Raw genomic sequence first — 27,005 nt, forward strand, 5'->3', positions numbered from 1 at the left:
TTGAGTTGTTGTAAACATCATTACAGAAGAGGAGTGCAGATCAAAATGAAAACATGTAGTCTATGTGGGTGTCTATTTTTGTAATAAAACCTGGTGTTTTCTGTATCACTACTTATATTTGACAGGATTTTTTGCCTTTTTTCTTTCTTTCTTAAATCGTGATGCAGCTGTCAGCAGATTTACAAACCTCATCCTGTCTCCAGGGGTAGACACTCAAAATCAGGCCAATGTCAACAGCATCCTCACAGCGGAGGAAGAACAGAGCTCTGGGAAGCGAGAAAGGGCAGGTCTGCAGGCTGCTGTCGGCGGCTGCGCGGCGGAGAGAGCAACACTGCCGCCTGATGCCACCAGCAGGGACATGCACAGAGGTGGCCCGAGGGCCAGCCGTGAGGAGGAGTGCGCGGCCATCCCCGTCACTGACATCGATGACCTGCTCAGCCAGATGGGCGCTCCCGAGGGCAGGGCCTCGCGCACCCCGTCGCGCGCAGAAAGTCCCCTCCGAGACGAGTACACCACGATGTGCTGCTGTGGCACTGACGAAGGCTGCCCCGGGTCCGAGCCACGAGCACCCAAGGAGGAGCTGCTGGAGAAAACTGTGAATTGTGGAGCCAATGCACAAGGGGTTTTGGGGCTGTCTGTGTTGGACTCCATCAACACAGGCAAACTTTTTACTGTGAATAAAAACTCTTTAAATAACTATTCTAGGAATTTTAGCAGTTTAAATGAGGATGAGTTGCCTGCAGCAAACTCTCTGGAACGTAAGAGGAGTGACCCTTTTCCAAAGTCAATGTATGGGGCTGCGGAGGATTCTCACTCGGATGCAGAGTCTGTCACAGAAGCCTTTGACAGTGCTGGTGAGGGGTTGCTTGGGCAATGTGCTGCTGCTAATGCCCCTGCAGGCTCTGTTGTAACAGAGTCAGATGAGGAGCAAATTGAGATTTGTTGCATGAACGACGAGCCGCAGAAGCCCGCACAAGAGCAGCATCTCACCTCTGGAACAAGCTCATCCTCGCTGTCCCCCCTGCACCCTTACAGTGGAAAAGTTTTGCAGAATGAGGGCTGTGCAATGTGTGGGTCACTGGAGACAAGCATCAACAAACTAGGTTTGGAAGATCATGGTGGTCCCACTCCATGTCCTTCACAGTGTCCAGATGTGTCCTCTGCGTCCTTGTGTTCTTCTTCCTCAGTTCTCCTGCCAGAAGAAGACATCCTAAAGAATTCAGTCACTGTCCCTGAAGTTTACTCTTTCTGTAACAATGGTGCCTTACGTACAGAAGAACAGATGGATTTGGGGACCAGTAATGAACATAAGAAATGCTGTGAATCCACTGAAGAGAAAGGAACTCTGCACTGCAAAAAGACAAGCTTTTGCTCTGCTAGAAATGTCAATGTCTTAGAGAACAGCTTGTTTGAGAAAAAAGGATGTCATGATGAGCAGAGATCCAAATCTGAAAGTGAAATGGCAGTTGATGACTGTAATCATACTGTTAATTACTGCTTGGTAAAGAAAGAAACCAACAGTTTGTCCACTTTGTCTAAAACAGACAGCAATCATGTGAATGCATTGTCAACAAGAGGAATATCACTCAGGTCACCCTTTCCCACTAGATCTAAAGATCCAAAGGCTAATGCAACTCATGAATTGCCAGGAAAAAGTGAGAAAATTAACTCTGTGACTTCAGGAAGGACTTCAAATGGAAAAGTCCAAAGCTCAGGCACAAATCACTGCAAAGGAGCTGCAGTACCGCACAGCCCATCCTCACAGAAAAAATCCTGTCAGGAGTCTAAGGCAATGGCACAAAAAAGTATAATGGACACCCTTTTAAATAATCAGAAATCTAAAGCAGGACCAAAGCTAAAAGGGTTCACCATCAAAAGCAAAGCAAAGACAAATTCAGATTCTTCTGGCATTACTCCTACCAAAGTCAATGGGGCTGATCAGAAAAGGGCTTCTGTTTCTCCACAAGTATCCCCCAAACTCTTGGGAAAGAAAACACCATTGTCCCGTAACTCACCTACAAACTCAGATCCTGGAAAGAGCATTTCAGCAGCCTCAAAGACTCTGAAATCAGAACTAGAAAATAAACCTTCTCTGGTAATTTCTGAAGATTCACTTCTGCCTCTCCTGAATGGCAGCAGCAGTCCAACCTCGAGTGGTGAAGTGAAATGTGGCTGTGGGGAGCTATCATGGGGAAAGCCAAAAGAGAAGCAAGTTTCCATGCTGGCTGTGGTGTGTCAGGGTAAGGATGCTAAGGTAGATGATTTCAGAGGCAGGGACAATCAGTCCATAGTCACTTCACCTCCTCAGGGGATACCAAAAGCTGAATATGTAAAAGGGAGGACTGATAACCCTGGAGGAGACCTGAACACAATCAAAAGCATCCATAGTGCAGATGACCTTAGGCAATTAGATCTGCAAAATGTAGGAACGGCTGCTGGAGCCTTCTCTTCTTCATTGGGGTCCCCCTCAGTTCAGCAGGAGCAGCTGGAAGGGCAGGAGATCCAACGCACTTTCATTGAGGTGAAGCTTTCCTCCTCATCATCCCCTTCCTCCTCCTCTTCTGCCTCGTCCTCACCAGCATCGTTTTTGCGGCTGCCATTGCTGGAGAAAACAGAAGAGGTGAATGCAGAAGTGCCTCGGCTGACTGAGGAGATGGGGACCATGCCGTATTTCTCAAGAGGAGATACTGCTGGAGACAGACGTCTCTGTGGCTTGTCAAAACCTGTGACAAGGACCTACTCAATGCCATCCCAGTTATCGGGTCACTTGAGGGAGGACTGCCATGTTGCAGAGGTTCACCCTGTGCAAGGTCCCCAGGGCCAAACTGCAGAGGAGAAATACCCACAGGCAGCAACGGGGATGTTAAAGATGGTGCACCTGAATCTGCCTAACAGCCAGAGTGGAAAGGAGCAAACTTATGCCTCCAAAAGTGCCCAGAAGGTCCATGACACATCTCCCTCAGCCAGTGACATTAGCTACCCCACTGCTGATAAACTGAGAAGCTTCAGGCGGAATTACTATTACTATGAGCTGAACTGGCCACATGAGCCGATTTCATCCTTCTCTGTCAAACAGAGGATCAAATCCTTTGAAAACCTGGCAAATTTTGACCGGCCCGTTGTGAAGGCCATTGATATATGCTCGGCTGCAAGGTTGCCCCTTGCCAGGAGGTCATGTGGTGGGTTGGCCACCACATCCAGCTCCGCTGAGGCACCGTGGGCACTGCGGCGCAGCTTGAGCTCCTATGGTGGCAGTCCCAGCTCAGCCAACACCGTGGCCAAGTCTCCCCTTGGCACAGAGCCCGTGTGTGTGACTGAGGGTGGCAAAGAGGATGGAAAGCCCCAGAGGAGCAAGGAGGATGGCACTGGGGCAGACATGGCTGCCTTCCCCAACTCGGCCTCGCAGGCGCGCCGCAGCCGGGGCCTGGGGCGGCCGCTGCTGTCCCGCTCCAGGCTGCGGGAGCTGAGAGCCCTCAGCATGCCCGACCTGGACAAGCTGTGTGGAGAGGGCTTCTCGGAGCCCCGGCAGCCCGCCTGCTTCAAGACAGAGCTGGAAATCACGCCCCGCAGAGTCCTTGGCACACCTGCCCAGAGCGGGGCAGCTCCACCAGCCCGCTGCAGCCCAGCGGAGCTGGGTGGGATGGGAATGGGAGCCTGCAGCCCTCGGGACAGCGGCTCAGGGACGCCGGGTTCTGCCTCTGATGATGACGTGCCCCATGGCAGCTCTCTGGATGGGGGAAACAGCTGGTCTATCAGGTTGGTGTCAGCTTTGCTGTTACTGGTTCATCCCTGCTCGAGGCAAAGCTTCCACTGTGCCGCAGGTCTGCCCCAAAGCACGTTTCAGCTGCAGCCCCAGCCTGCTGTCCCCTCAGTCTGGGTGTGCCATTCAAGACTTGATGCCTCAGAGCTGCTATGCTGCTGTGTCTTGGCTTCACTACAGAATTAAACATTTTATCCTGGAATGGCGGGGCTCCTTTTCTGTGGCCCCTCTAGCTGGTTTTGGTCAGTTTTTGGCCATGTTACAGCACAGCAGTAGTGGTGGAGAGGAGTCTGCACAGCACTGGCTGCCAGCACAGCCTGTGGTGACAAATGAGCTTGTTGTCCTGCCAGAAGTAGTCTTCAGATGTAGCTGTCTCCTGTTAATGTCTGTTGCTAAAACCATTAGGGAAGGATGAGGGGAACAGAACAGGGACTCACTTTCAGAGTTATTCTTAAATACTCGTCTCTGCCCCTTCCTATTCTCCCAGCATACACAATTACTTATCAGTTTTCAAGATTCCTTCTTTGTCATTTATCCTAATACAGCCTACACTGTATATGTGAAATGCATCTCTACAAATTTGGGAAATACAGAGCTCTTCTGTCTTTTTATGTTTATTTTAGCTTGGATCAGCTGCTCATCTCAAGCCTGGACCAGCAAAAACTGCAATCTGTTTTGGCAGTGGTAGTACCAAAATATGATGTTGATGCTATGCTCCAAGAAGTCAAAGCACAAGTAAAGGTAAAACCCACAAGATAAGACTGAGTTATTGTTGGATTTTTGAGGGTTTTCTTAAGGGTAGATAAAATCGTTTCCACACTATTTCAAGGCTCCTCCAGTAGTCCCATGACAGGCTATTACTATCAACTGCAGTTACTGTTAATTTTACTAATGCTCATTTTAAATGCCTGCTATAAACGTGTGATAATTTTATACGGCTTTTTGTATAAGGAAGTTCAGAAGCAGTTGTGAGTCACAATAAATAGACCTATTCTAAGTGGAAAAGTATTCTTCCATCTGGGCTCCCCAGTAACTGCACAACAGAATTTAGCTTTCCACCAGCCATTTGGGTCAGACTCAGTTTCCCCACCATGCAGGGGGAAGCTCTGCTCCTCTTTATGCCTGTTGCCTTTTGCTAGAAGCTGCACTCACAGAAATTGAATTTATTTTGTTCAGTGCTGAACTTGAAAACCACAATGTGGCTGCTGAAGGGTTTATAAGAGACTCCTGTGGCCTTTCTGTTCTCTTCTGTGGAAACTGTTTTCTGTATCAAGATAACCTGCTTTATGTAGGTGTTATGTAGGTGTTTGAAGAAGGCTCCCAAAGTGAAGTGCCTGCCAGAACATTACTTCCCTACTTTTGGTGTTTCTGTTTGTGGGATATATCCACATCCTTTTTAAATCAGAACAGAAGTTGATAAAATAATGACACTGCTGGAAGGGAAATTGCCATCTGGTCTGCATAACTGCTGGCTGAGCTGCATCTAGAGTGTTCTTGAGTTTTGTTCACAAAGATTGCAATTTCAAACATAGAACAAGCTGGGGGGAAAAGGACCTTCCCAAAATATCCAGCTTTATCTCCTTCCAGGGGACAGCATAGCTAAAGAATGCAAGTCTCAAAAGTTTGGTGAGCCAAGAGGGCTAGCTAGGTTTACTGATAAAATTAGGACTGGATTGCACAACTGGACAGAGATAATTAAGTGTTCTCTAAAGTATTTTGCATGTGTTTTTGGAGAGATTATTTATTTATGCCACTTTTCAAAGCCTGAGAGCTCAAATATTTATAAAGCTGAATGCTTTTTGGAATGCACTCCTTGTCTGCATAGTTTCTTATCCATATTTAAGCCCAGTGTGGCACATACTCTGGAAAAATTTATGCTATTCAAATGGTGGATTTTGAATGTACAATAGAACGGTTCTTCATAGTTATCCAGTTGCTGAAAAATGAGCCGGACTGCCTGATTTGGACTGAGAGCTTCTCTGGGAAGAGTTTGTCACCATCCTTTACATTAAACAGTGCTGAATTTACTGCTAGCATTTAATAAATTCTACTAGTATTAATTTTAAAATGATAATTTTATTTAGGTCTCTATGACTGGTATCTTTGGCTAAGAGTCTAAACAGAGGTGATTACTGGAGGCCTGGTGTGTCCTTTGTGTGTCCAAGTAAAGCAGTAAGCATCTACAGCCAGATCTCTGCCCAATATTATGTGTGCTGGCAAGGAGCAGATTTGAGGGCTGGGGAGGGAGGGAATGCACCTTGGGAATGGGAAGCCAGTATCCAGACTGTGTTGTTCACTGGCCCAACACATATGATCCTTGGATAACTCTTTTAACATATGAACTTCTGACTTTCTTTCCTTCCTTCACCAGTGTAAACAAATTAAGTTGAGATATCATGGGTTGGGAAGAGCCTGATCTCTTGAAGAAAAAGGATTGCTACAGGACTTAACAGTCAAAGATATGTGTATTTCCATTGCTTGGAAAGGGGCTAGCCTAGTTACTTAACTGATTTTATTATTTCTAGCCAGACATAAAGCTGTTCTCATTTGAGTACAGGTGAGCCAGGTCTTACATTTACAAAACACTGTGGACAAAGATCTTCTGCCCTCACTGCTCCTCTCCCCTTAAGTGCTGATGGATCAGTGATGTGGAGCAGGGTGACATCAGTTTCTGACATGGCAGGAATGCCTCTAGTGTAGGAAATCTTCCACAGACACTTTGTGGCAGAGAAACATGCCATGAGACCAAGAATTTGACTGTTGTTTCACAAAATCTAATGATCTGTGGCTCCCTGTGCCGTCAGAAACCAAAGGCAGATGCTGAATTAATATGTTGAGTATAGTGAACTAAATATAGCATTTGACGCTAAATTGAGATTGAGATTGGATTCTAATGATTTGCTGTTACTTTGAGTATTGGCAGTTTCTGGAAATAACTGGTGTTAGATAGGATCCTGGGGAAAAGCTGAGATACCTGCTTTCTACTCCCCACATCTGATGCTCTACCCCACAGATAGGTACTGTGTTCCACCAAATTCCTTTCTGTAGGTTCCCTTATACCACAAAATGTGATCTCTGTGACACTGTCAGACTTGTTGGATGCAAACCTGCACCAATCTTTTTCCTGTGCAGGATGCTTTCATTTCTGCAACAGCGCAGCTCAGTCGTGTTGAGGTCACTAACAGGCTCCTTACTTTCGTTTCCCAAGTGAAACAGTTTTTTCTGCCGTCCCATCTGACCTTCCCAAGCTTCAGTAATGTAGCCACTGCTCCTTGCAGGATTGTCCAGCCCTGCTGAGAAGAGGGTGACACAACTGCTGCATTACATCTGTGTTACTCTTTCGAAGAAGAAGAAATTGTATAACAAAAGTGTTACTAATTCACTGAAGAGTACAATGCTTGGTCCAGAAAGGTGTATGGGAATATTGAATTTTGACTGCAAAATGTTGAGCAATGCAAAACTGACTACTGCCTGTAAAAATTAGGCTGCCTAAGGTTTAATGCCACTTCACTGCCTTAATTTTAACTTTGTTTCCTAACCTTGGACTGACTGAAGAAATCTTTCTTGTCACCTGAGTTATCCTAGATGGCTGCTTCATTCTGTAACATGAAATGAAATGCATTTAATGTCTCAATTTTAATTCCTTGAGTTGTCTCTTTTCACCTGCCATAATTTGTGGGTACTGGGAATTTTGTCATTTGTGTGGGTACTTGGTCTTAATCTTTGGTTTTGTGTTTCTTCTTCCCCTTCTTGTGCACCTCCATTTTTCTGCTAGAGCAAAGAGGACACGTACTTTGTAGTCTTGCACAAAGAAGAAGGAGCTGGCCTGGGATTTAGTGTTGCTGGGGGAATAGACTTGGAACAGAAATCAGTCACAGTAAGTGATGGCTGCAAGTCATTTTTCTACAAAGATCACTTTAAAGTAGACTGGTGATTAGATCAAGTGCTCGTTTATCAAGACTCACTGCAAGTTATTCACAGTGTCTCTCAGAAGCAGCAGCTTACCATCTGCTACTGAAATCAGAGTGTCTGGGAAGTGTAATTTTTATTATTGGAGATGGATAACAATTATGCTTTCAGGCTTTAAAAATCTGTTAGTGGGTGGGGTGGGCTAGATCTAAATCCTATGCATGTAAATAAAATTCTGCATGCAGCTGCAGTGCACACAGCCTTTTAGGGGAGACTTTCATTTCCAGCCTTTGAAAGGAAACTGTACAGCAAAGGTTTTGAAGAATTTTTCAGATCACGAGACTGATTGTTGCAGACCTCAGCAAACATGATGGATTTCATGTCACGAGTTTGTTTTGAGTTAGTAAGACCTGTGGGTGGTCATAAGTGAGAGTTGTTGTCTGGTTAGGGTTTTTTTAAGTCTTAAGCAGCATTCTGAACCAAAGATAAGATACTGGTATGTGAAAAGTGACTGTTCAAAAACAGATCAGTGAGACAGAAAAATCCAAGAAAACTCATGTCCTGTGTGATCGGTTTTTTAACACAAAATATACATTTAAATTCTGCCCTGAAAGAGAGAGATCCATTAAATGCTGAGGTTAGAAGAAAGATGTGTCCTCAATTTTGGGGCCTGCAGAAGGCCTTGCAGGAATCTTCTGTGTTTTGCATTTAGACAAGACCCATATAAATAAACATATTTTATATTAAAGTGTCATTAAGTTAGAATATGGTCAAAGTCTAGAGTGAAGACCTCTACTTCTTTCACTATATAAGTTTTTCTCTGTCTCTGGCGCAAACAGTGGCAGCACTGAACAATAGGATGGCTCAACAGTGTCCCACCCCAGAGAGTTCCTTAGAGAATTCCTTACCTAGAGACTGCAACTCTACCTAAAAAATAAGATCTTGGGCTCTCTCAGACCAAGGAATTGATGACTTCCTTTTCCTGAATTCTGTTAGCCAAATGAGTGTCAGTTCCTGCTCTTTCCTGATGCTTTTTGTTCAGAGGGTGTAAAGGGATCTTAATCATGTTCTTGACCTACTGGGATTCTGGGTCCTAGCTAGATTTGAGGTTGCCACTGGGTACTGAGCTGCTTAGATGGGCTGTTATATCCACTCTTGGGTGAAGAAATGGAAATGCCTAGTGAGCTTCGAGGTACTAAGGAGATGAGCAACTGAGGGAAGGCAGCAGATTTTTTGGACATGACCCCTGTATTCCACTTGCATTTGCATGCCTTCATCTGTTATTGAGGCTGTTATTCCAGCTTTGAATGCTGGCTTAGACTGGCTGGAAATTTATCTCACTGGATCTGTGGGGTTGTAGCAGGTGCCCATCTCAGCATGGCCCTGCAATGAGATGGAATAGCAGCCAAAAGGCTTCTGATGCCTTCCTGCTGGTCTGGGTATTAGGATAAATTCCTAAAGATAATGCCATGCAGAATTGTGTCCACAGATTTGCTGCCTTGAACATTTGCTTGGCAGACCTAGTACTGTCTCCATGGGAAACCATATTCTGGCTGCTAAAATTAGAGTGCCTAATAGGCAAGTCCTTAAATACTGGGTCTTGAGTCTTTTAGTGAGTTCATTTTTGTAAATGACACACATCTAAACTTGCTGGAAGTTTTCTCAAAGTTTAATCCACCCTGAATAGAGTATTTTTTTCTCTAGAAAAATGCATTTCAAGCCGCTAAATCATCCCTTTCCATCTATTTGCATGATATTTGATCAGCCATATTGAGGCAAACAATTAAATACTTGTACAGCTGCAGTAAGTCAGAGCTTTTCTGTGCACAGATGTTTAGAAATGTGCATTTGAAAACAGCACAGAATGCATGTCCCAGTCAATGGGATCTGGGGGAGCGGGTGTTGCACACCACAGTGTTCTTGGTGGTTGCTGTGGCACGGACGTGGATTTAACCTCTGTGTCACTTCAACTGTGCTAACTGAAGGCCTTTGAGGAGTTTAGAGAAAGCATAAGTGATTTGTGATATTACATTCCCTAGCTGGCTTGGTTTATCTTTGGCTTAGAAATTACTGTGCAATTGCAGCGTCTTTTCCTCTGAATTCCCCCATCCCCAAATGGAGCTCTGTCTAGTCACATTGAGAGTGTTCACTGGAGCAAAAGCTGTGTGCTTGATATGCAGGCAGTGGGCACTGGCTGCAAATTTTGGTAGAGTGTCTCTATTCAGCATGGCCTATAGAACGTTGTGTGTGGTCATGAGGTTAAAACATCCTTGTTAAAATTACCTTTCTTGTAGGTCCACAGAGTGTTTTCAAAGGGAGTGGCTTCTCAAGAAGGGACTATCCATCGAGGAGATCTTGTTCTGTCAATCAATGGCAAGTCTCTGGCAAGCTCAGTCCATGGGGATGTCCTGAATACTCTTCATCAGGCAAGGCTGTACAAATATGCAGTCATTGTCATCCAGAAAGAAAAAGACAAAACAAACAATTCCTCCAGACTCGAGATATCAGCTACTGGCAGAAAATGTGTGGGGTCTGGAAAGGATGTTTCCATGGAAATAGGAACAGGTATGATCTTTGTCCAAGAATAGTTGGAAGGATTCCTTTGCAGAGCAGACTGAAGGGAAAAATGTCCATGTGTTTTAGATTAAGAGCGTCTGTGCCTTATGTGATTGAAGGGAGAAAATGAAATTACCTTTAAATTTTATTTGTTCTCTTTGGAACCTAAATGCAGTTTGGGGTTTGGTTGTTTGTGTTGTGTTTTTTTTTTTTTTAATTACTGTAACGAGGCGCAAACTTAGAAGACCTAATTTAGGGCTGAATCCAATTTCTACTTAGGTAAGTGGTTCTGCATATTCTTCCAATCTAGGATAAACTCCTTTTAAGTAATAACAGTAGTCAATGCAAGACAGAAAACAACCAGAAATAATTTTTAAAAATGTTAAAAAGAAAGTCCCATGCCCTGCCATTTATTAAGCATAGGGACTGAGCTTGTTCTTTGTAAAAGCAGATTTCATACTGTTTCTACTAGAAACATAGAAAAAAATATTTTTATGTTGCAATAAATGGAAGTAAGCCTATTTAAGTCAGCCATCCCATATGAAAGTAGAGACAAATGGTTTAAATGGAAATTTATTAGTGGAATATTAGGTTCCTGTTCAGGAACAAGACAGCATTTTGGTGTAAAGACTGCACCTGGGGTGTTAGGAAGAGACCTCTGAAATTTTTTTTGAGATTTAAGACCCAAACCCCTTCAGCATCTATCTGGGTGGTGCTGCTTGGGAGCAGAGGATGACCAGGGGCTTCCCTCTTCCCCCTCCAGGGCAACACCAGGCACTCAGCTCTGTCCACTCCAACAACAAGGACATGGAGCTGCCACTTGATTCTTTTTAATCTGTTGGATGTAATCATTACTCTTCTCGTGGGGATTTTTTTTCTGTAGTAGTTTCTTTTATTTTGTTTTTACAAAAGTTTTTGTTTTGTGCTTACACTGGGTTTTATGATACGACTTTGTAACACAGCTTAAAAAAAAAGAAAAAAAGCACTCTGTTAATTAATGGATCAGCCTTTCTGGAATTGCTCCCATGGATATAATCTGTGTAATTACTTCAGAATCCCTCTCTGCCCTAAACTCCCTACATCCTGCACCCTGACAAACGCAGAATATCTGCTGGGTCCAGGCACTAGGGGGCAACATTATCTCATAAACAAAATAGCGTTGGGTTATTCAGAGCATCTTTCCACCCTTCCGAAGGACATCTCCAGATGTTGTAGATAATGTTCAAAGTTGTCCAAGATAACAGTAGCAGTAATTTGTGATAACAAAGACTACATAATTATTATAGTCACACAAGGCAAAGGGGATCTTGTTTTCCAAAACTGCAGATTTATTTCCTCCTAAGCAAAATAATGTTTTAAGTCAGCTACAGCAATATTGCTCTTCAGAAATATCTGCTATGTAGGAGGCATGGTACAACTACAGTTAATTATAATTAAATACATAGATAAGAGACCAGAAACAATTTTTCACCCTAGTAAATTATTACAGATTTTTGCTTAAGAGAATGGAACATGTTTGCTTAATTAAATATTTCATTCATTCCTGTTACTTGAAAAGATATAGTTCATTGAATAAGCAAAGGGAGTAAATGAAAGAAGAAATGCTCTCCACTCCCTATTTTTGTAATTTTTCTGTTATTTTGTTGATATTTAGAGTATTTGCTAAATTGGCTAGCTATAATTTTGCCCAAAAAAAGATGCCTTGGCAGGTTTTCTTTGAACATGTAAAATGAAAATGTCCCTGTGTGTAAATGCATTTTTACTGTCTCCCACTCACAGCTACAATAGAGTACATTCCCTTCTGAGAAACTTGGTGGCATCTCCTAGTCTGAGTAACTGAACTCTGAATTGTCCTGTCACTGCACCAAAAGCAAAAACCAACCAAACACAACTTGCTGTTTACTGTTACCTGCATAACAAGATGCTGTGCATGTTCAATTGCAGATCCAAACCTGGACATGAATGATGTAATCTGCGTTGAATTATTGAAAACCTCTGCTGGTTTGGGGTTCAGTCTCGATGGTGGAAAAGCTTCCATTGCTGGAGATAAGCCCTTGCTTGTAAAAAGGATATTTAAAGGTACTACATGTATGCAGTGGATGTATCCCAGTTTTCCTTTTGTCTGTGCATTGTACAGACATTTCAATTACTGTACTCAGCATTTTTTTGAAGAAAGGGTGGGTTTTGTGGCTCTCATTTATTGCCAGTTACTAGACCAAAGTGGTCATTAAAAGAAAAACGCTCCTGGGAATGGCTAGGGATTGCATCTGCTAGTAAATGTGGAGCAGTCTGCTTTACTAAATGTGGGTCTGTCCACTGTTCTAGACATTAGAATACAGCAGCAATCATCTATGTTGTGGTCTAAGGCATTCATGCCTTACCTAGTTCTCTTTTCTAAGAAATGCATAGTGCATAGAATCAGCGTGGTACTGAAGCACCGCCCTGCAATATGCCCAATTATGAATTTTAGCATATTTTTATCTTTTGAAATGTTAATGTTAGGTTTTGCTAAGAATACAGGACATTTGTAGTCAGAAACTGCCAGTCATGGGTGCTTTGTTTGTGAACAGGTAGTTAAACTTATATGAACCATGCCAGAACTCTGCTGTGACTTTCATATGTCACGTGTCAGTTTAGTGAAAAGTCAGGCCCTTTCTGAAGGAAGCTGAAACTCTGGATGTGCACAGCATTTTTACAGAATTACTTTCCAGTGATTTATTCCCTCATCAAGATAAAGAAGTCAAACATGTATTTACTGAATTGCTTATCAGTTTGTGTGTGTGTGTGTGTTTTCCCTCTCTAGAAAGTGCTTCTTAGGGTAAATGGTATGTTTAGTTTTTAAACTCATTCATTTACATCCTTACATACAGTCCTGTTCCCCTCCCTGTGATGCCTCATGCTAGTTTAATTATCATTACAGAAAACATACTTTCATCAGCAGTGAAGGGTATGCCTTGCTCTAGGAGTTTTCTGTGAGTGGTGTTTGTCCAAAGTTTACTATCAGTGTTTGGCTTGTTCATCCCAGGTTTTACAGTCTGCTGCATTATTTGCCTATTACCCTATTAAAGCTGAGAAAGTACATCCATGTCACATACAACCTTCATGGTTATTTTATCAACCAGGTTTTCTTAGAACTACAGAGATAATATTCAGCGTGTTTCATACACTAATGTTGTTTCCTTCAAAACCAGACATCTTTTCTGAGAGCAAGGCTTTATCTTGGTTAAAATAACCTTTTCTGTGAGATGCAGCATGGGGTAGCTTGCTAGACCTGGGGTGAACATTAGTAACTTGTATTGAAATTGGATTAAGTTGGAAAAAATGGTTTGTTTCATCCCAGTGGAAAGCAGATTTTTGTGGGCTCACTTCTTTTTATTTTAACACTGACTTTCCCCCACTTTTGCTTCTAGGTGGTGCTGCAGAGCAATCTGGAAACATAGAAACTGGAGATGAAATTCTTGCTGTTAGTGGGAAGTCATTAATTGGGCTCATGCATTACGATGCCTGGAACATCATTAAATCTGTGCCAGAGGGGCCTGTTCAATTGCTAATCAGAAAACACAGAACTGCAGTATGATGGAAGCACTACGTCTAATCACACTTGCTAAGACAAACCATTTATAACTGTCTAAAAGCTGTCTTTGTTTATAAAGCCACACAGAAGTGTCTTAATGCTTTACAGAGAGGTGCTAAGAGCCTTGGAGAACCACTGAGCAAGAGTGTGATGAGCTTCAAAGATCTCACCTAATGACTGGGGATGAAGGAAGCCAAAAGTTAGAGACAATTTTGTATTATGTGGCAGTTTTATTGGAACTTCAAGACCTCTCCTGGGTTTGATTTAAAGTATTTTGACTGAGATAAATAACACTGTGCCTGTCCCTGATATTTTTAGTATCTTGCAGAGTGTTGGTAGTAGAACTTGTTGGTTGCCATCCTGTTGACAAGGGTGGGTTTTAGACTGTACTATATCACTTAGCTGAAATAAGACTTAAGGACATTTCCTTAGGGTCTGGTCCCTTTTTTTGTTGTAATAAGAGAATGTCTGGAACAATCTCACTTTATTCTTCTAAGTGCAGTTTTGCTAAAAGTGCATGACAAAAGAGTATAATTTTGCACAACTCGTATGCCTAAAATACAAGCATTTTATTGCAAAGCTGAAAAATCCTCTTAAAATTAATGAACTAACTCAGCATCCACTACAGCTGAATCTACTTCTAGGTGCAACTTGTATCTGAAAGCACTTGGTGTTAATGCAGTAGAAATCTGTAAGAAAATCATGTCCAGATAATAGGTGATTGTCCACCAAGGTGTATACTGAGTTGTTAGTTATTATTAAAATGGGGGCGATAAAAAACTGGGGTCTGAATTTTCAAATTTAGGCTTCTAATGTTAGGCACCTTTAAAGTATATATATTTTTAAAAGGGGGATAATTTCAGGTGCTGAGCACTCACAGATCCCACAGACTTCAGTGACCGCTAAGAACGTCTGCAAGTTGGGCTGCCTTTAGTTATCTTCAAGAGGTTTAAGGCTGCCCAGCTTGAAAGACTCAAGCTGAAAAGTGGTGATCTAAAAATGGGGATTATAACAGATTAAATCTGAGCTGGCCATATTTGTGGTGGCTTTTAATTGGTCTTCTTTGTTTTCTCCTGTCCAGTATTTATTTTTGCTTGTGTGAGAGTGGGTTGAGGATATGTGTGTGGATGATGCAAGTACACCCAACTGCGTCAGGACTGGGCTAATACTGAGGGTTCTGGGTGGTGAAACTGAAAACTGTTTGTGTAGATGGGAGAAACCATGGTGTTGGATACAGCAGAAGAGAAAGGGTTGCAATGCCACAGGAGCTTAGTTTGGATTTTCTCACCTCTCCTCACAGAAGAGGTATCAGTAGTGGGCCACGCTGCTTAGTCTGCAGTGCTGGGAGGGGAGTGTATGGGTGCAAGAGATTAGACTCTGTTATTTCTCTTCCTACATCTGGGATAGCTAAACAACATAAAATGCATATAGGAGGAAATGGGCCAGTGTCCTTATCAGCTGAGAACAAGTTGTTTGTTCCACAGTGCTCAGGTTGTACATCACATTAGGCTGGAGACTGCTTGCAGCCAACATGCCCAGGGTGAAGAGTCCTCGGCCTGGAACCAGTCCAAGTCTGAAGTGCTGCCTCTGTTTTCAGTGAGCCAAGACACTGCATAGCTGTTACAAAAAGGTCTGGGCTTGTCACTTGGCCCTTCCCCAAGATCATACTGTAGTTCAGTTTATTTACATTTATTCAGCAGTGCTTGAAGCAATTGCTTCCAGGTTAGTGGAGCAACTCACTTGGGTTCATCTCTGTGACAGTTTCATTAGACTGCAGCTCATGATGAGCAGAAGAAAATTCAGTTCTGCAAGGCAACCTGAGACCAGATGAATAGAAAAGCTGTGCAATGTTTGCCTAAAAATGAATAAATAGGTTTAATTCTTTTTCAGTGACATATTAGCATGTGAATCCAGGGAGAGATGCAGCTTTTAGTTACAGGAAAGGCAATACTGTATGTAGTCCTACAGCTCTTTGCCTGCAGGATTTCTGCTGAAACTAATTCAGGTTCAGTGCTGTGAGATGTCTGTGGAGTTGGGTCCCCTGAGAACCCAAAGCTCAGCCACTCTGTCGGGACTGGTCCATGCCTCCGGTCACCTCCGAGGTGGGAGAGGCTTCAGGAGGATGCAGCTCTTAGGGCTGGAGGACCACACAGATTCCAGGCCTGTGATGGGATAGAAGAGCTTACCCCTGCATATTTGCTGAAAAACAGGGAGAAGATAATTCAGCAGGGACAGCTGAATGGTGAGGCCTTGTTCAGGAATGACCAAAATCCGACTGTAATAGAGTGTATAATAGATACATAAAATGCATGTGGAATTTAATGCAGCGTAGTGAATGCATACCTGTATACGTATAATACGTGCAGTGCAGTACTGACTTTTTGCTACTTTAATGTGGTAAATCACAGTTGTGTTTTAGGCAATGGCATTTTATTCAGTCCACAGTCTAGAATTCCGAAGGTTCCATCTCAGGGAGGCATATGTCTCCCTCACTCCTAAACTGGTGTGAGCTCAAAGGTAAAGTCTTCATTTTGTAAATTAAAGTTAATTTGAGGTGTCTTAAGATGATACGTGGTGGTATTTTCAGATGCTTATTTGCAGGTACTGTTCATTGTGAGTGATTTAGAAGGCTTTTTTTCAGTAATCAGATACTGTTCAGTATTTTATTTTACATGCACGTAGATAAGTGTTGGCTGAGTAACAGCAAACAGAAATGGGGATTTTTGTGTGTGATTCAGTAGTAGCTATAATTTAAAAGATAGGTTTAATGTTTTAAATCTGATAATAGTTACTATGGGTAGAAAGATAACACTTCTCTACTAACATTAGAGCAAGCAGAATTGTATTTAACCCTGATTGTTTCTGTTCCTGAAAATACCTTTTTTTTTCCTTGTGAAAGAACAACATCTTCACTGATGTTGGTATAATTGCAGCAGCATTTCCTGACATCTCTCTTGGGGTGACATGCCCTTAAAAAGCTCCAGGATTTATGCAGTATGGGTGTCTGCTGTATTACAGACAAGATGCTTAGACCAAGCAGATGTAGTAGAATTTTGGTTACACACCTGGCGAAGTAAATGTTCTTTTTCTGAGAGCCTGATCGCACTAAAATGATGGAGGATGTTGCATTAGTTCATCAGTATTCAGTAGGATCTCAACCATTTTTTGGCCTTGCTGTTTGCATATCAGTCCCCATGGTGATTCTTCACCCTGCTGGAGTGTTGGCCAAACTCTAGGAGAGCAGAGACTTGGCAGCTGCATCCTAGAAGAGCAAAAAATCAAGATGAAATTATGCACTTCTTCACCAGGGAGCTGAAGGCATTCCACATAAAAGGGGAGTTTGCTCCTAGATGGAGAAGGTTTGGGGCTTTGGTGCATCCAGGCCTGGGGCAGCTGAAGGTGCACATCATGGACATGAGAGCAGTGAGATGCTGCCATTGCATATTCTGCAACCTTTTGTACCTGGAAGCTCTTTCCAGCTTCTCTAGGGACTGCATCTGTATTGAAAACTCTGAGATTAGGGAGGGAAAAACATTTGATCATTTTATTGCTAAAAAAAATAATAGAAGGACAGATAAATATTAAGAAACTGTTAAGTGATTCATATTTCCTAATGACCCTCACTTTAAAATTAACCCTGATAAATGTTCTGCAGTGGTTCTTGTCAAATTCTGAAGGAAGTGTTCCCAGATGGGAATGTTTACCTGTTTCTATGTTTAGGTTATGTAAATGTACAAGTGGAAATATTGATGAAGAGTAGACTAGCTCATGAGAGAAATGGGGATCCCACTGTAGGTAGATTTTGTGTGTAGTCTGATACACTTATTGTATAATATTGTATATTTACACTTTTATTTATATAAATAAAACTTCTTTTAATTAAAACTGTTTAATATGCCTTGTATATTATAAAAAAGTCAGTGCAATAACATGAAATAGATTGTACATTTTTTGATTTCTGTCCCTTCTATGTCAATCTGTATTGCCATAAACTGTTTTGCTTGGGTTTTTTAGTGATTTTGAAAATAAATGGTATCCTTAGTACTCCTCTAGATATTTAATTTGTTATGCCAGAGTCTGTCTGGTCCACAGTTGGAACTGGCATCACAGGGAAAGGATGTCAGAGAGAGCAGTCAAAGACTATGTAAATGCTATCCATGTGTGCATCTAAGCTAGAACTAAAACAGTACCCTCTTAAAAAGTGCCAGTGTGAAGAGGACTCAAGCATTTAAGAAGTGGTATGAGATATTTTATAAAACCTGCTTCGGTATCTTGTTTTTTCCTGTCCCTGTTCCAGGAAAATGTGGAGTTTTCATCAAAGCAGCAGTCCGTGGAGCATGCTGCCTATAAACTGTACCTCCTGCCCAGACCCTGACTGTGTGTGTAGAGAATGATTTTATAAAGCTCGGCCTAACCTGGTATTTGTTGTAGTTTCCCACCTACTCTGAGGATAAAATTCCCTTCAAAGCCACAGTGAGCTGGTGGAACAGGCTGGGCTGGAGACACTCTGTGGATGGAGCGGAGCTGAAGTGGAGCTCAGCATGGGAGGTGGAGACCACAGCCTCCAAACTGGGGAGGTTTGCACCAAGTGGGCCACTCTTCTAGACACAAGTCACTTCACAGTCACTGCACAGCAGGCCAGAGCAAGCCTTCCTCACGGAAAGATGCGCCAGCCCAGAAAGTTCTCCTCTCAGCCGCTCTGATGTGTGGAATGCTGGAGGTGCCCAGAATGGCAGCACGCTGACACATCAGCTGGTCGCTGTGGGGAGGGCTGAGCTGGAGGCAGGGCCTGGTGAGTTGGAGTGTTTATATCTGCATTGCAGGCTCTGTGTTTGCCTGCCGGGTTGGGCACTTGCAGCAGCACTCCCACATGGCACAGGGCAGTCCTGACCTTTCCCTGCGTCTTGTGCCAGGCCTGGCGAGCCTCACCATTTCGTCCTGTGCACAGTGCTGCCTGAAAGGGCCAGGTGGGGTTTTGTGCTAGGAGAAGGAAGGCATTTGCCCTCCTATGCAAGTGGTGCAGAGGGCATTTCCCCCCTCCCCAGGTTTGTGCCCCAGAAGCCGCTGGTTTTGCTTTCGGTTTCCTTCTCCGGGTGCCACGCTGCAAGGGTGCAAGCGAGCAAGCACCTCGTGAGGAGGGATAAGCCCACAGCCTCTGCTGACTCATCCTGTGGGAAAGGCCAGTGTGGCTGGCTCCCACCCTGCCCTCTGGGCACGTGGGCTCTTTCCTGGCCTGGAGGGGAAGAGGCGGAGCTTTGTGCTATACCAGTTTTCCATTTGCCGTGGGACCCTTTTTTCCCTATCCCTCTGCCTTGCACACAGCCGTGGTGATGAGGGATGCTGCCGAGTCGTGCTGTTGTGTAGTGAAACTGTGCAAGGCATAACACCAGCAGATTGGGAAGGAGACGGATGGGAAGCTGTAGGATGATATATGGAGTCCCCTCAAGCTTGGTTCAGCCCATGTGTCCCCAACTGGAGCCTGGCTTCTCCCCCCAGGGCCACATGGTGAAAAAGAAGAAAATATTTTCAGTCATGATTTCCTCTGCCTTTCTGCTCACCCCTGCTGCCACCAGTGCTGGGCCAGCCCAGCTCCTCTCTTCTCTTTCACTGACTCCCCCTTATCCATCTTCCTGTCTGTCCTGATTTCTCCAACACATGTCCTGAGCTGGGCTCAGCAGGGCTCAACCCTCCAAGCAGCCTGGCTCTTGTAAGATTAGTCTTTAATATCTTTAATTGAAATCTGAATTGCCACAGTCAGTAACTAAGTAAAGGGGAATACAAAAGCAAGAAGACACAACGAACTTACCTGTAAATGGATTAGTGCATGTGACTTCATTTATCCACCAAGACATGTGAAGTACTAGAAAATTTTTACTTCTCTCAGTTGTGAAAGCCCTAGGGCATCGGAAAATGAGGAACTTGAAACATGATTCTACCTAAAAATTTCCATTTCATTTCTCATTTTTTTACAGTTTTGCTGCTCTCCTGTTCCCTGCTGGCATCACTGAATGCAATCTGAATAGGGTCTGTGATTCTAGTGTGTCTGTTCCTTTATCTGTATTGCCAGGAATGTATCAAAAATGCCACTTTATCACATTTGGCCAGATGCTAATGGTCACTGTCCCCGAGCTGGGATGCTGTGAAGGAGGGCCCTTGGGGAGAAGGTTCCCACAGGCCACCCTGGAATCTGGCTGGCCAGGATCAGGGCAGGTGGTGGCTGGGTATGACACCCATGAATACAGAGGAGTGATGCCACAGGGCAGCACATCACTGCAATGACAAAAAGAAGTAAAACCTTCCCAGCCCATGACCCTGGGCTGCACTTCGTGGTGCCCATGGCCATGCAAGGTCAGCCACAGAGCCAGTCATAGCTGCACAGGTGACATGTCCACCCTGCTGCCAGTCCCTGGCCCATGCCTTCTTGCCTGGTGCTGGGAGATTTTTGGTCCAGCATTTGGGTACTTGATTTTTTCCTTTCTATGCAATACTGTATAACTGCTTTTGTAGCCCCTTCTTCCTGTGCCCAGCCTCATACCAACAGATGTCTGGGGAGCGAATGATCTGCATTATCTAGGACTGATTCTCCACCACTTCTGGTAAATTAAGTGTTTCTACTTCTCATGAGCATGGCTGAAACCAGACTGTCTCTATCAGCCTTTAGTAAAAGCCCGTTTTGGACTCTGTTTATAGGGAAAGCCAGTCATTACTTCCTCTTTCATGTAGCTGTGTTTATTAAAGCACTTGACCCAGCTAAAATACTTCACAAATTAATAATGATTGGAAGAATTGATTTCCTTTTAAAAAACCCTCACTTTTAATGATGATATGAAAGAACATTTCATGCAATAAACGTCATTCCCTAAAACAAGAAGTTGTCCTTCTGTCCCATGGAGTGTAAAGCTGTGACTAGAAGGATATTTTGTGTCAGTCAGGGTATTTTCTGAAGTTAGTCAATATTAAATGCAGAATTTCCTGCATTTCCACTGATAGTTGCATATGTGCTGGCCTCACCCCTCTGTGCAGCTGAATCAGTCTGATACTGTTGCACTGAGCAAACAAGTTACCTGGTGCTGAAATTCCTTAGATTTTTCCCTACATACCAAAGCCATTTCCTTGATGTGCTATGGTGGTGCTGGGTAATGTCCAGTGTCCAGCTGCTCGTGTCAAAAATTGCCTCCCTAATTCCTGATCCCAAGCAGGGCAGATATGACTGTGGCCTCCTGCCTTTGTTGCAGCTTTGTCACATCCTTGTCAGGAGCACAAATGGGAAGGTAGAAGCAGAATGCTGCTCTTAATTTCTGCCATGCAGTAGAGGACTGGAATCCCAGCTTGGACCCAGAAGCTGAAGGAGGAAGTGCCAGCATCCTATTATTGGCCTTTTTTGGGGGTGCTGCTGAAAGTAATTTTTTTTTTCCTGAGATTTGCAAGCTGCCTTGTCCACTACCAAAAGGTTCCAAGTGATGACCATGTCATGAAGGAGCCGAGCCTCTGAACCTCTTGGTGCTCCCAACATCCTTTCATGGGTTTGAGGGATTGACACCAAAGCCACCAAAGATGAAATGGCTGAAGATGAAATGGCTGAAACTGTTTCATTTGTGGCCACTGCTGTTTCATGGGATATCTCCTGTTGCTGAAGGAGTGACACAAGCCTCCATGCTTTCAGAGGGCTGGTGAGAATTGCATTGCAAAGAGCCCATGCATGAGAAGGCAGGGCAGCCTTGGTGTGGCCCGTTTGTTACACGGGCCAGACAACGTCCTGACGCACTTGGGTGAGGACCCTTGTTTACAGCTGTAACAGATTTTGGGACTATTGCTCACTGACAGTGCTGCCATCAGACAGTCACCTGCTTCAGGGGAAACCCTGCCAGACTGAAAGGCAATGCATTATATCCCCAACTCTTCCTGTCCGGCCTTCTTACGCCTCCATGGATGCACATCATCCCCTCACACCCTCTTGTGTTAATGGGAGGAAAGTGATTCAACTTAGTCCCATCCAGCAGTGTCTACTAAAAATAATGAGCAGCATATGAGACATTGTTTTTCAGCTGATTTGCAAAAACATCTCATGAGGGGAAGAGGAAGTATCTCCTTGTCTGTCACTTTGTTTGGGAAATACCACTTGTGCATCCCGTCTCAGGTGTGAAGGCATGAGCTGGCTGAGGGGGCCAGGCTGGTTTTCACGTAGGGAACCACGGTGCAAACATGACCCAGGGCTGCACTTGTCCAGCCAGGTGCTTTGGTAAATGGAGAGTGTTACAGGGTGGCAGCTTTGTCAGTTTGCTTCGCCAGGTGGGTTTGTTTTGCTTTTTTGATATCAGATGCTTGTGGGTGAGTCAAGTGCATTTAGATTGCAATGCCATGCCCCAGTGATAGGATTTTTTTTTCCATCTGCCCTTTAGGGAGAAGCAGGTCACAAGCATCATGCTGTGTAGGTGACTGGACACTGCTCTGGAGGGCTGGAGAGGGACCAGATTCCAGTGGGAAGCAGGTGAGAGTGTCTGAATGCTTTCACAAGTCTGATGAGTCACACAAGTATGATTTGCTAGTGAAACCTCTGTGCAGCACCTACGGTGGCACTTTTCACTAGACTGATGCCCTCCAAAGTAAAAATTTTCCTGGCTTCTGCTGGTGGGAAAGAACAGGGAGTTGCATTTCTTTGGGGCTTTTTTCTGGTTATTAGAAACAAGTCTGTTTGACCCAGAAGTTCTTAATCCTCCTTGCACTGGGAATGTGAGCTACAGAGGTGGTGCTCCTTGCCTGTGAAGCTGGGAAAAAGCAGCACAGTGAGTGAGCAGGGAGCCTGCTGATGTGCTTGGCATAGCAGGGGAGGACCTCAGGCTCTCCTCTGCACGGACACGTTTGGGTTCCAGCTTTAGGGAAGAAGAACGTGCTCTGCACTATCCCCTGCTATTCCCTTGTGATGAGCAGCATCATTTCCCACTCTTCCCAAACTCCAGCTTCGAAATGTGGTGAAAGTAAAACTTTGCCTGACAAAATGCTGTATTCCTTTCTGCCTGCATCTTAGACAAAACCCTTAACTTGGATGTCTATCCTTTACAAGGAACACTCCTTTACAAAGCTGCAGCTCCTCTGGTAGAAGTAATGGGCCCCCAATACCATCCAAATATTCTGCAGCCAGTAGTTAACAAAAAGGGTTAGAATAGGTGTCTCATTTTGAAGTTCAAGGTCATGGTTGTGTTTTTTTTCCTCTTAAAGGCAGAAGGCAAAGCCTAATCTACGAAAGCATACCTGCTGGCACTCTGCTTTTGCCCTCCTGCTTCTGCCCTGTTGACATGGAAGCGTGGAAGGAATTTGCACAATACAATCATGCTTTCACAATCCACAGAAGAAAACCCGAGTGATAGCAAACTTTGTGACTCATTTTTCTCGTAAACACTTTGTATTTATTATCTTAGCAAGTATTCAAGACACATGCATGAGGCATACAGCAACACATCTGGCACGCATCCAGAACAGGCCTTAAGGAAAACAAACTCATGTTGATAAAGTCATAAAGCAGAACCTTTGCAGAAGTAAAAAAAGAAATCTAGGGTGGACATCAGCAAGCACTTGGTCATATACTCGCACTGACCTCTTGCATCTGTGCCTTTTTCCTGAGCTCCTGTTAAACACTGCCGTTCTTAACAATGCACAGAAAAACCTAAAACATTTGAAAAAAAGCAAATATAGTCTTTGCATAACTAGGCAGACAAATACTGTGCTAACAGTAAACTTGGATATCCCCATGACTGCATTTATGAGTATACATTTTTTTGGTAATATTTATATGTGCTACAGCCTGAAGAACAGGGTGGGTTCTACAAATCCACACCCCGTTTCCGGTTCACTTTGAAAGCAGCATTCATTGAACAGAACAGTTTTATTCACATACTTTTCAGCTACTAATGTGGATGCTAATGCTGAGTTCTTCTGAGAGTTCCAGATAGGCATCGTCATTGTTCACTGTCCCTGATGAAGATTCCAAGACTCCACCAAGCACAGGATATACAACAGCAACCCTTCTTATCAAGCTGGAGATGTCTTTGATGAAGTTTTGCCCAGCTGGATGCAGTGCTAACCTGGGAGCTGATGTTCTGCTGCTCTGAAACTCTTGGCCTTTATTTTTTAGTACCCGAAAAACTGACCTATGTACATGTCAGTAAAATGCACTGCTTTGCAGTATAAGATAAATAACAGCTATTTTTGAAATATTGTGTTCTCCCTGAAAAGGTACTGGCTCGCTTAGAGGGGAAGGGAACCATACATGTGGCTCAAGCCAACAGCAGTGCTCCCTGTAACACCACTGGGATGGATGGGGTTAAGTCTTCCGTGTGGAAAGAAGGCTAAGTCAGTCAGCTTCTGCTCAGTGACAGAAGTCAGTGTCAATACATAACAGCCCCTGCACAGGCTGTGAGAGTGACCAGAGTTACATAATGACAATTTTGCAAAGGCTGATTAAGAAGATGTAACAGAAAAATAAATTATAAATACAAAAAAGAATTCACCACAAGAGAGGAGAAGACATAATTTGGATAGACACAAATAACAAAGTGTAACTATACAGCCTTAAAAATGCAAATGTGCTTATATACAAGAGTAGTTAAGAGAAGGAGCTCTCACCAGTGACCTTAGAGGTAGCTATGAAACAGCATCAGCCTTTTTCTTGCTGTCTTGGACCCATGAAAAATACTGTTTAGGATGGAGCCTGACATGAATTGACTGGCAGATTTACTGTTTGCCTTCACAGCAACCAATATGTTTAGGTCAGCTCCTCCGAAGCCAGCCAAAGGCAATATCCCCTTAGTGAGATGGGTCATCCCCATGTAACCAGCCACTGGATGTGCTGCCACAGCTCCATCATTCTGGAACTGAAATGAGGCCATGAAATGAAATGGAAAGAAAGCACAAGGTAAGAACCTTTGTCCATAAGTATAATTAAACATTCAAAAATCCAAGGCTACTTTCTTGTACCACTGAAATGCTCAATTCTATTATTTCTTCAAAGAGAGGTAGTTGCTTTCTTTGAATAAATAACATTCTCAGCAAAATTTGAGATTCAACTTTAGGATCTACTTCTATTGAAGTTATTTTGTTAGTTATAAAGACACAGCAGAATTGTACTGTTATCAAGAAATTCTTTGTAATATTGAAAGAATCCTTCCACAATTACCTATGTATCTGTGTTTGTGTAATTTATGTTCAGATACATATCTTATATAATGCCAAAGTATGCTTCCCTCTCTGAAGCATGATTTATTTCCTTTATCATCAGAAAATATGATCCTTTTTTGTTGTTTATATAATACATTTTTATATTGAGTTTTGTCATGTTTTGAATATATTTTCATACTGTCTTGAGATTAAACAAACAACTTTTGATTAATAGTTAAATACTTATGACATGCACAAGCAGTGCACACATTTATATTTTATGTATACATACTATATATATATATAAACTTATACTATATATTTTTACTATAGACTAGAACTATGCAACACTGTGTTAATTCATAGAATTACAACTTTTAGTCCGAAAAACAATATCCTGTAACAAATAACCTTCCAATAAAGATAGTGGTTGTCTTTAAGAAATTTTAATAACCACCACTAGATCCCTGTCCAGCAGGATCCACACTTTAGAGAAGAGGAGCAGTCAAAGGTCCAGCAACTGGCTTTTTCTGTGTGGCGTGTGATCCCAAGTTCCAACAGACTGACGGATGTTTTTTTGCTTCATCCTGTAGGCACGCTGAACTGCTTGGGACCAGAGGGTGACTGGGAAAACTGGGTTCCTGAAAGTGTTCTCGGACCACTGTGAAGGGCAAGTTCAGTCTTGTCCCAAATCTCCCCACGTCACCAGCTTGCCCCAAGTCACCACTGCACAGTTTAGGGGCTTGGCCCATCGTTATCTTTTTTCCCCACCTTGCATTCATACGCCAGTATTGCTGTAACATTCTTCAGAGAAAACATGTGATAGCCATCCTCCAGCGGCTGCAGTCACCTAAATACAACCCAGCGAGATTTGAGGTTTCTTCATCTCCCGATGTCTGTGGAGCCTCTTCTTCCAATCCCACAAAGCCAAGGTCCTCCCCCGCTTCGCTCGCCGTGTCCGCGGGCAGCCCACGTTCCGGGGCAGAACAGCTTGGCCAGCAGGTTCAGGAGCCTCTGCCGCAGGTCCCACCTGTCGCCGATGCGGGTCAGCTCCAGGGCGCACTCCACCGCCGCCTCGCGCCCTGCGGAAACGCGCGTGGCTGCCGCTTTAATGGGATCCCCACAGTACGGTACTTTTTGTCCAGTTTTTCACCGTTTCCTCATCATGAAGCACACCCCACCCCGCACCCTCTCTGCCCCCCGCTCGCTGGGAGCAGCGGCTGTGTCCCTCTCGCCTCCGCACGGCGCCCGCAGCCGCGCCGGGCGCTGGCCGCCCACCCGGTGCTGGAGCCGGGCAGCAGCGCCCGGGTGCAGGACGGTGTGTCCCTGTCCCGTCCCGTTCCGTCCCTCTCCCATGCCATGCCGTCCCGTCCCGTCCCCGCTCTTTCCCTTCACCCTGCGGTACCTGCAGGTGCGGCTGGCGGCGCGGCTTTGCGCAGGGTCCGGCCGGGCAGCATCGCGGCGGCGGGACGCGGCTCTGCGGGGCACGGAGCGCCGGGGCTCGGCGGGGCTCGGCACGGGGCGCCGGGGCTCGATTCGGCGGGGCACGGAGCGCCCAGGCTCGGCGGGACACGGAGAGCTCAGGCTCGGTTCGGAGGGGCACGGGGCGCCCAGGCTGCTCTCGGGTCGGTGGCAGCGGCGTTCTGCCGGCACGGAGGCGGAGCGCGGCGCTAAAAGCGCGGCTGCGACTTGAGCGGGGATTTCCCTCCGTCCTGACGTAGCGAAAAGGCGCGGGGATCCCGCCCCCCGCGCTCCGCGGGCAGGCGGTGGCGTGCCCGGGCGGAGCGGGGCCGCGGCCGGGACACCGCCTACGCTGCCGGCCCGGAAAGGGCTGGAGGGATGCGCTGTGCGGGACAGGAGGAGATGGGAGCATGGGCTGTGCGCGGGGCAGACGAAGTGGAGGGATGCGGAGTGCTGAGGCAAAAGGGGATGGAGGTGTGCGGGGTTTTGTGGTGGCTCAGGAGAGATGAACGGTGGGGTAAGAAGAGGCAGAAGGGTGAGGTGACCTTGCTCTAGGCAAAGAGAGATGAGAGAGGGTGGGTTGTGCTTGCGGTG

The 27,005-nt window shown here is 44.5% G+C and overlaps 2 protein-coding genes across 3 annotated transcripts in view; one reads left to right on the plus strand and one right to left on the minus strand.

Annotated features, from left to right (window-relative positions):
- Positions 1-17,684, plus strand: part of PDZD2 (PDZ domain containing 2) — a 138,136-nt gene extending 120,452 nt beyond the window's left edge. For both annotated transcript variants that reach the window (XM_041419592.1, XM_041419583.1), the window contains exons 19-24: positions 168-3,756; positions 4,384-4,501; positions 7,536-7,637; positions 9,964-10,234; positions 12,170-12,304; positions 13,636-17,684. In XM_041419592.1, the coding sequence (XP_041275526.1) occupies positions 168-3,756; positions 4,384-4,501; positions 7,536-7,637; positions 9,964-10,234; positions 12,170-12,304; positions 13,636-13,802 (4,382 nt within the window). In that variant the 3' untranslated portion in view covers positions 13,803-17,684. The remainder of the gene's footprint in view (positions 1-167; positions 3,757-4,383; positions 4,502-7,535; positions 7,638-9,963; positions 10,235-12,169; positions 12,305-13,635) is intronic.
- A 5,527-nt stretch (positions 17,685-23,211) lies between these two features.
- PMAIP1 (phorbol-12-myristate-13-acetate-induced protein 1) lies at positions 23,212-26,631 on the minus strand. Its single transcript, XM_041419272.1, has 2 exons — positions 26,356-26,631; positions 23,212-26,032 (listed from the first exon to the last, which is right to left on the minus strand). Exons 1-2 carry the CDS (start codon positions 26,405-26,407, stop codon positions 25,833-25,835), a joined length of 252 nt encoding a protein of 83 aa, XP_041275206.1. The 5' UTR covers positions 26,408-26,631; the 3' UTR covers positions 23,212-25,832.
- Positions 26,632-27,005: the final 374 nt, after the last annotated feature.

Source organism: Onychostruthus taczanowskii, unplaced genomic scaffold (genome assembly GCF_017590055.1).
Source record: "Onychostruthus taczanowskii isolate IOZ18803 unplaced genomic scaffold, ASM1759005v1 scaffold108, whole genome shotgun sequence".
Lineage (NCBI taxonomy): Eukaryota > Metazoa > Chordata > Aves > Passeriformes > Passeridae > Onychostruthus > Onychostruthus taczanowskii.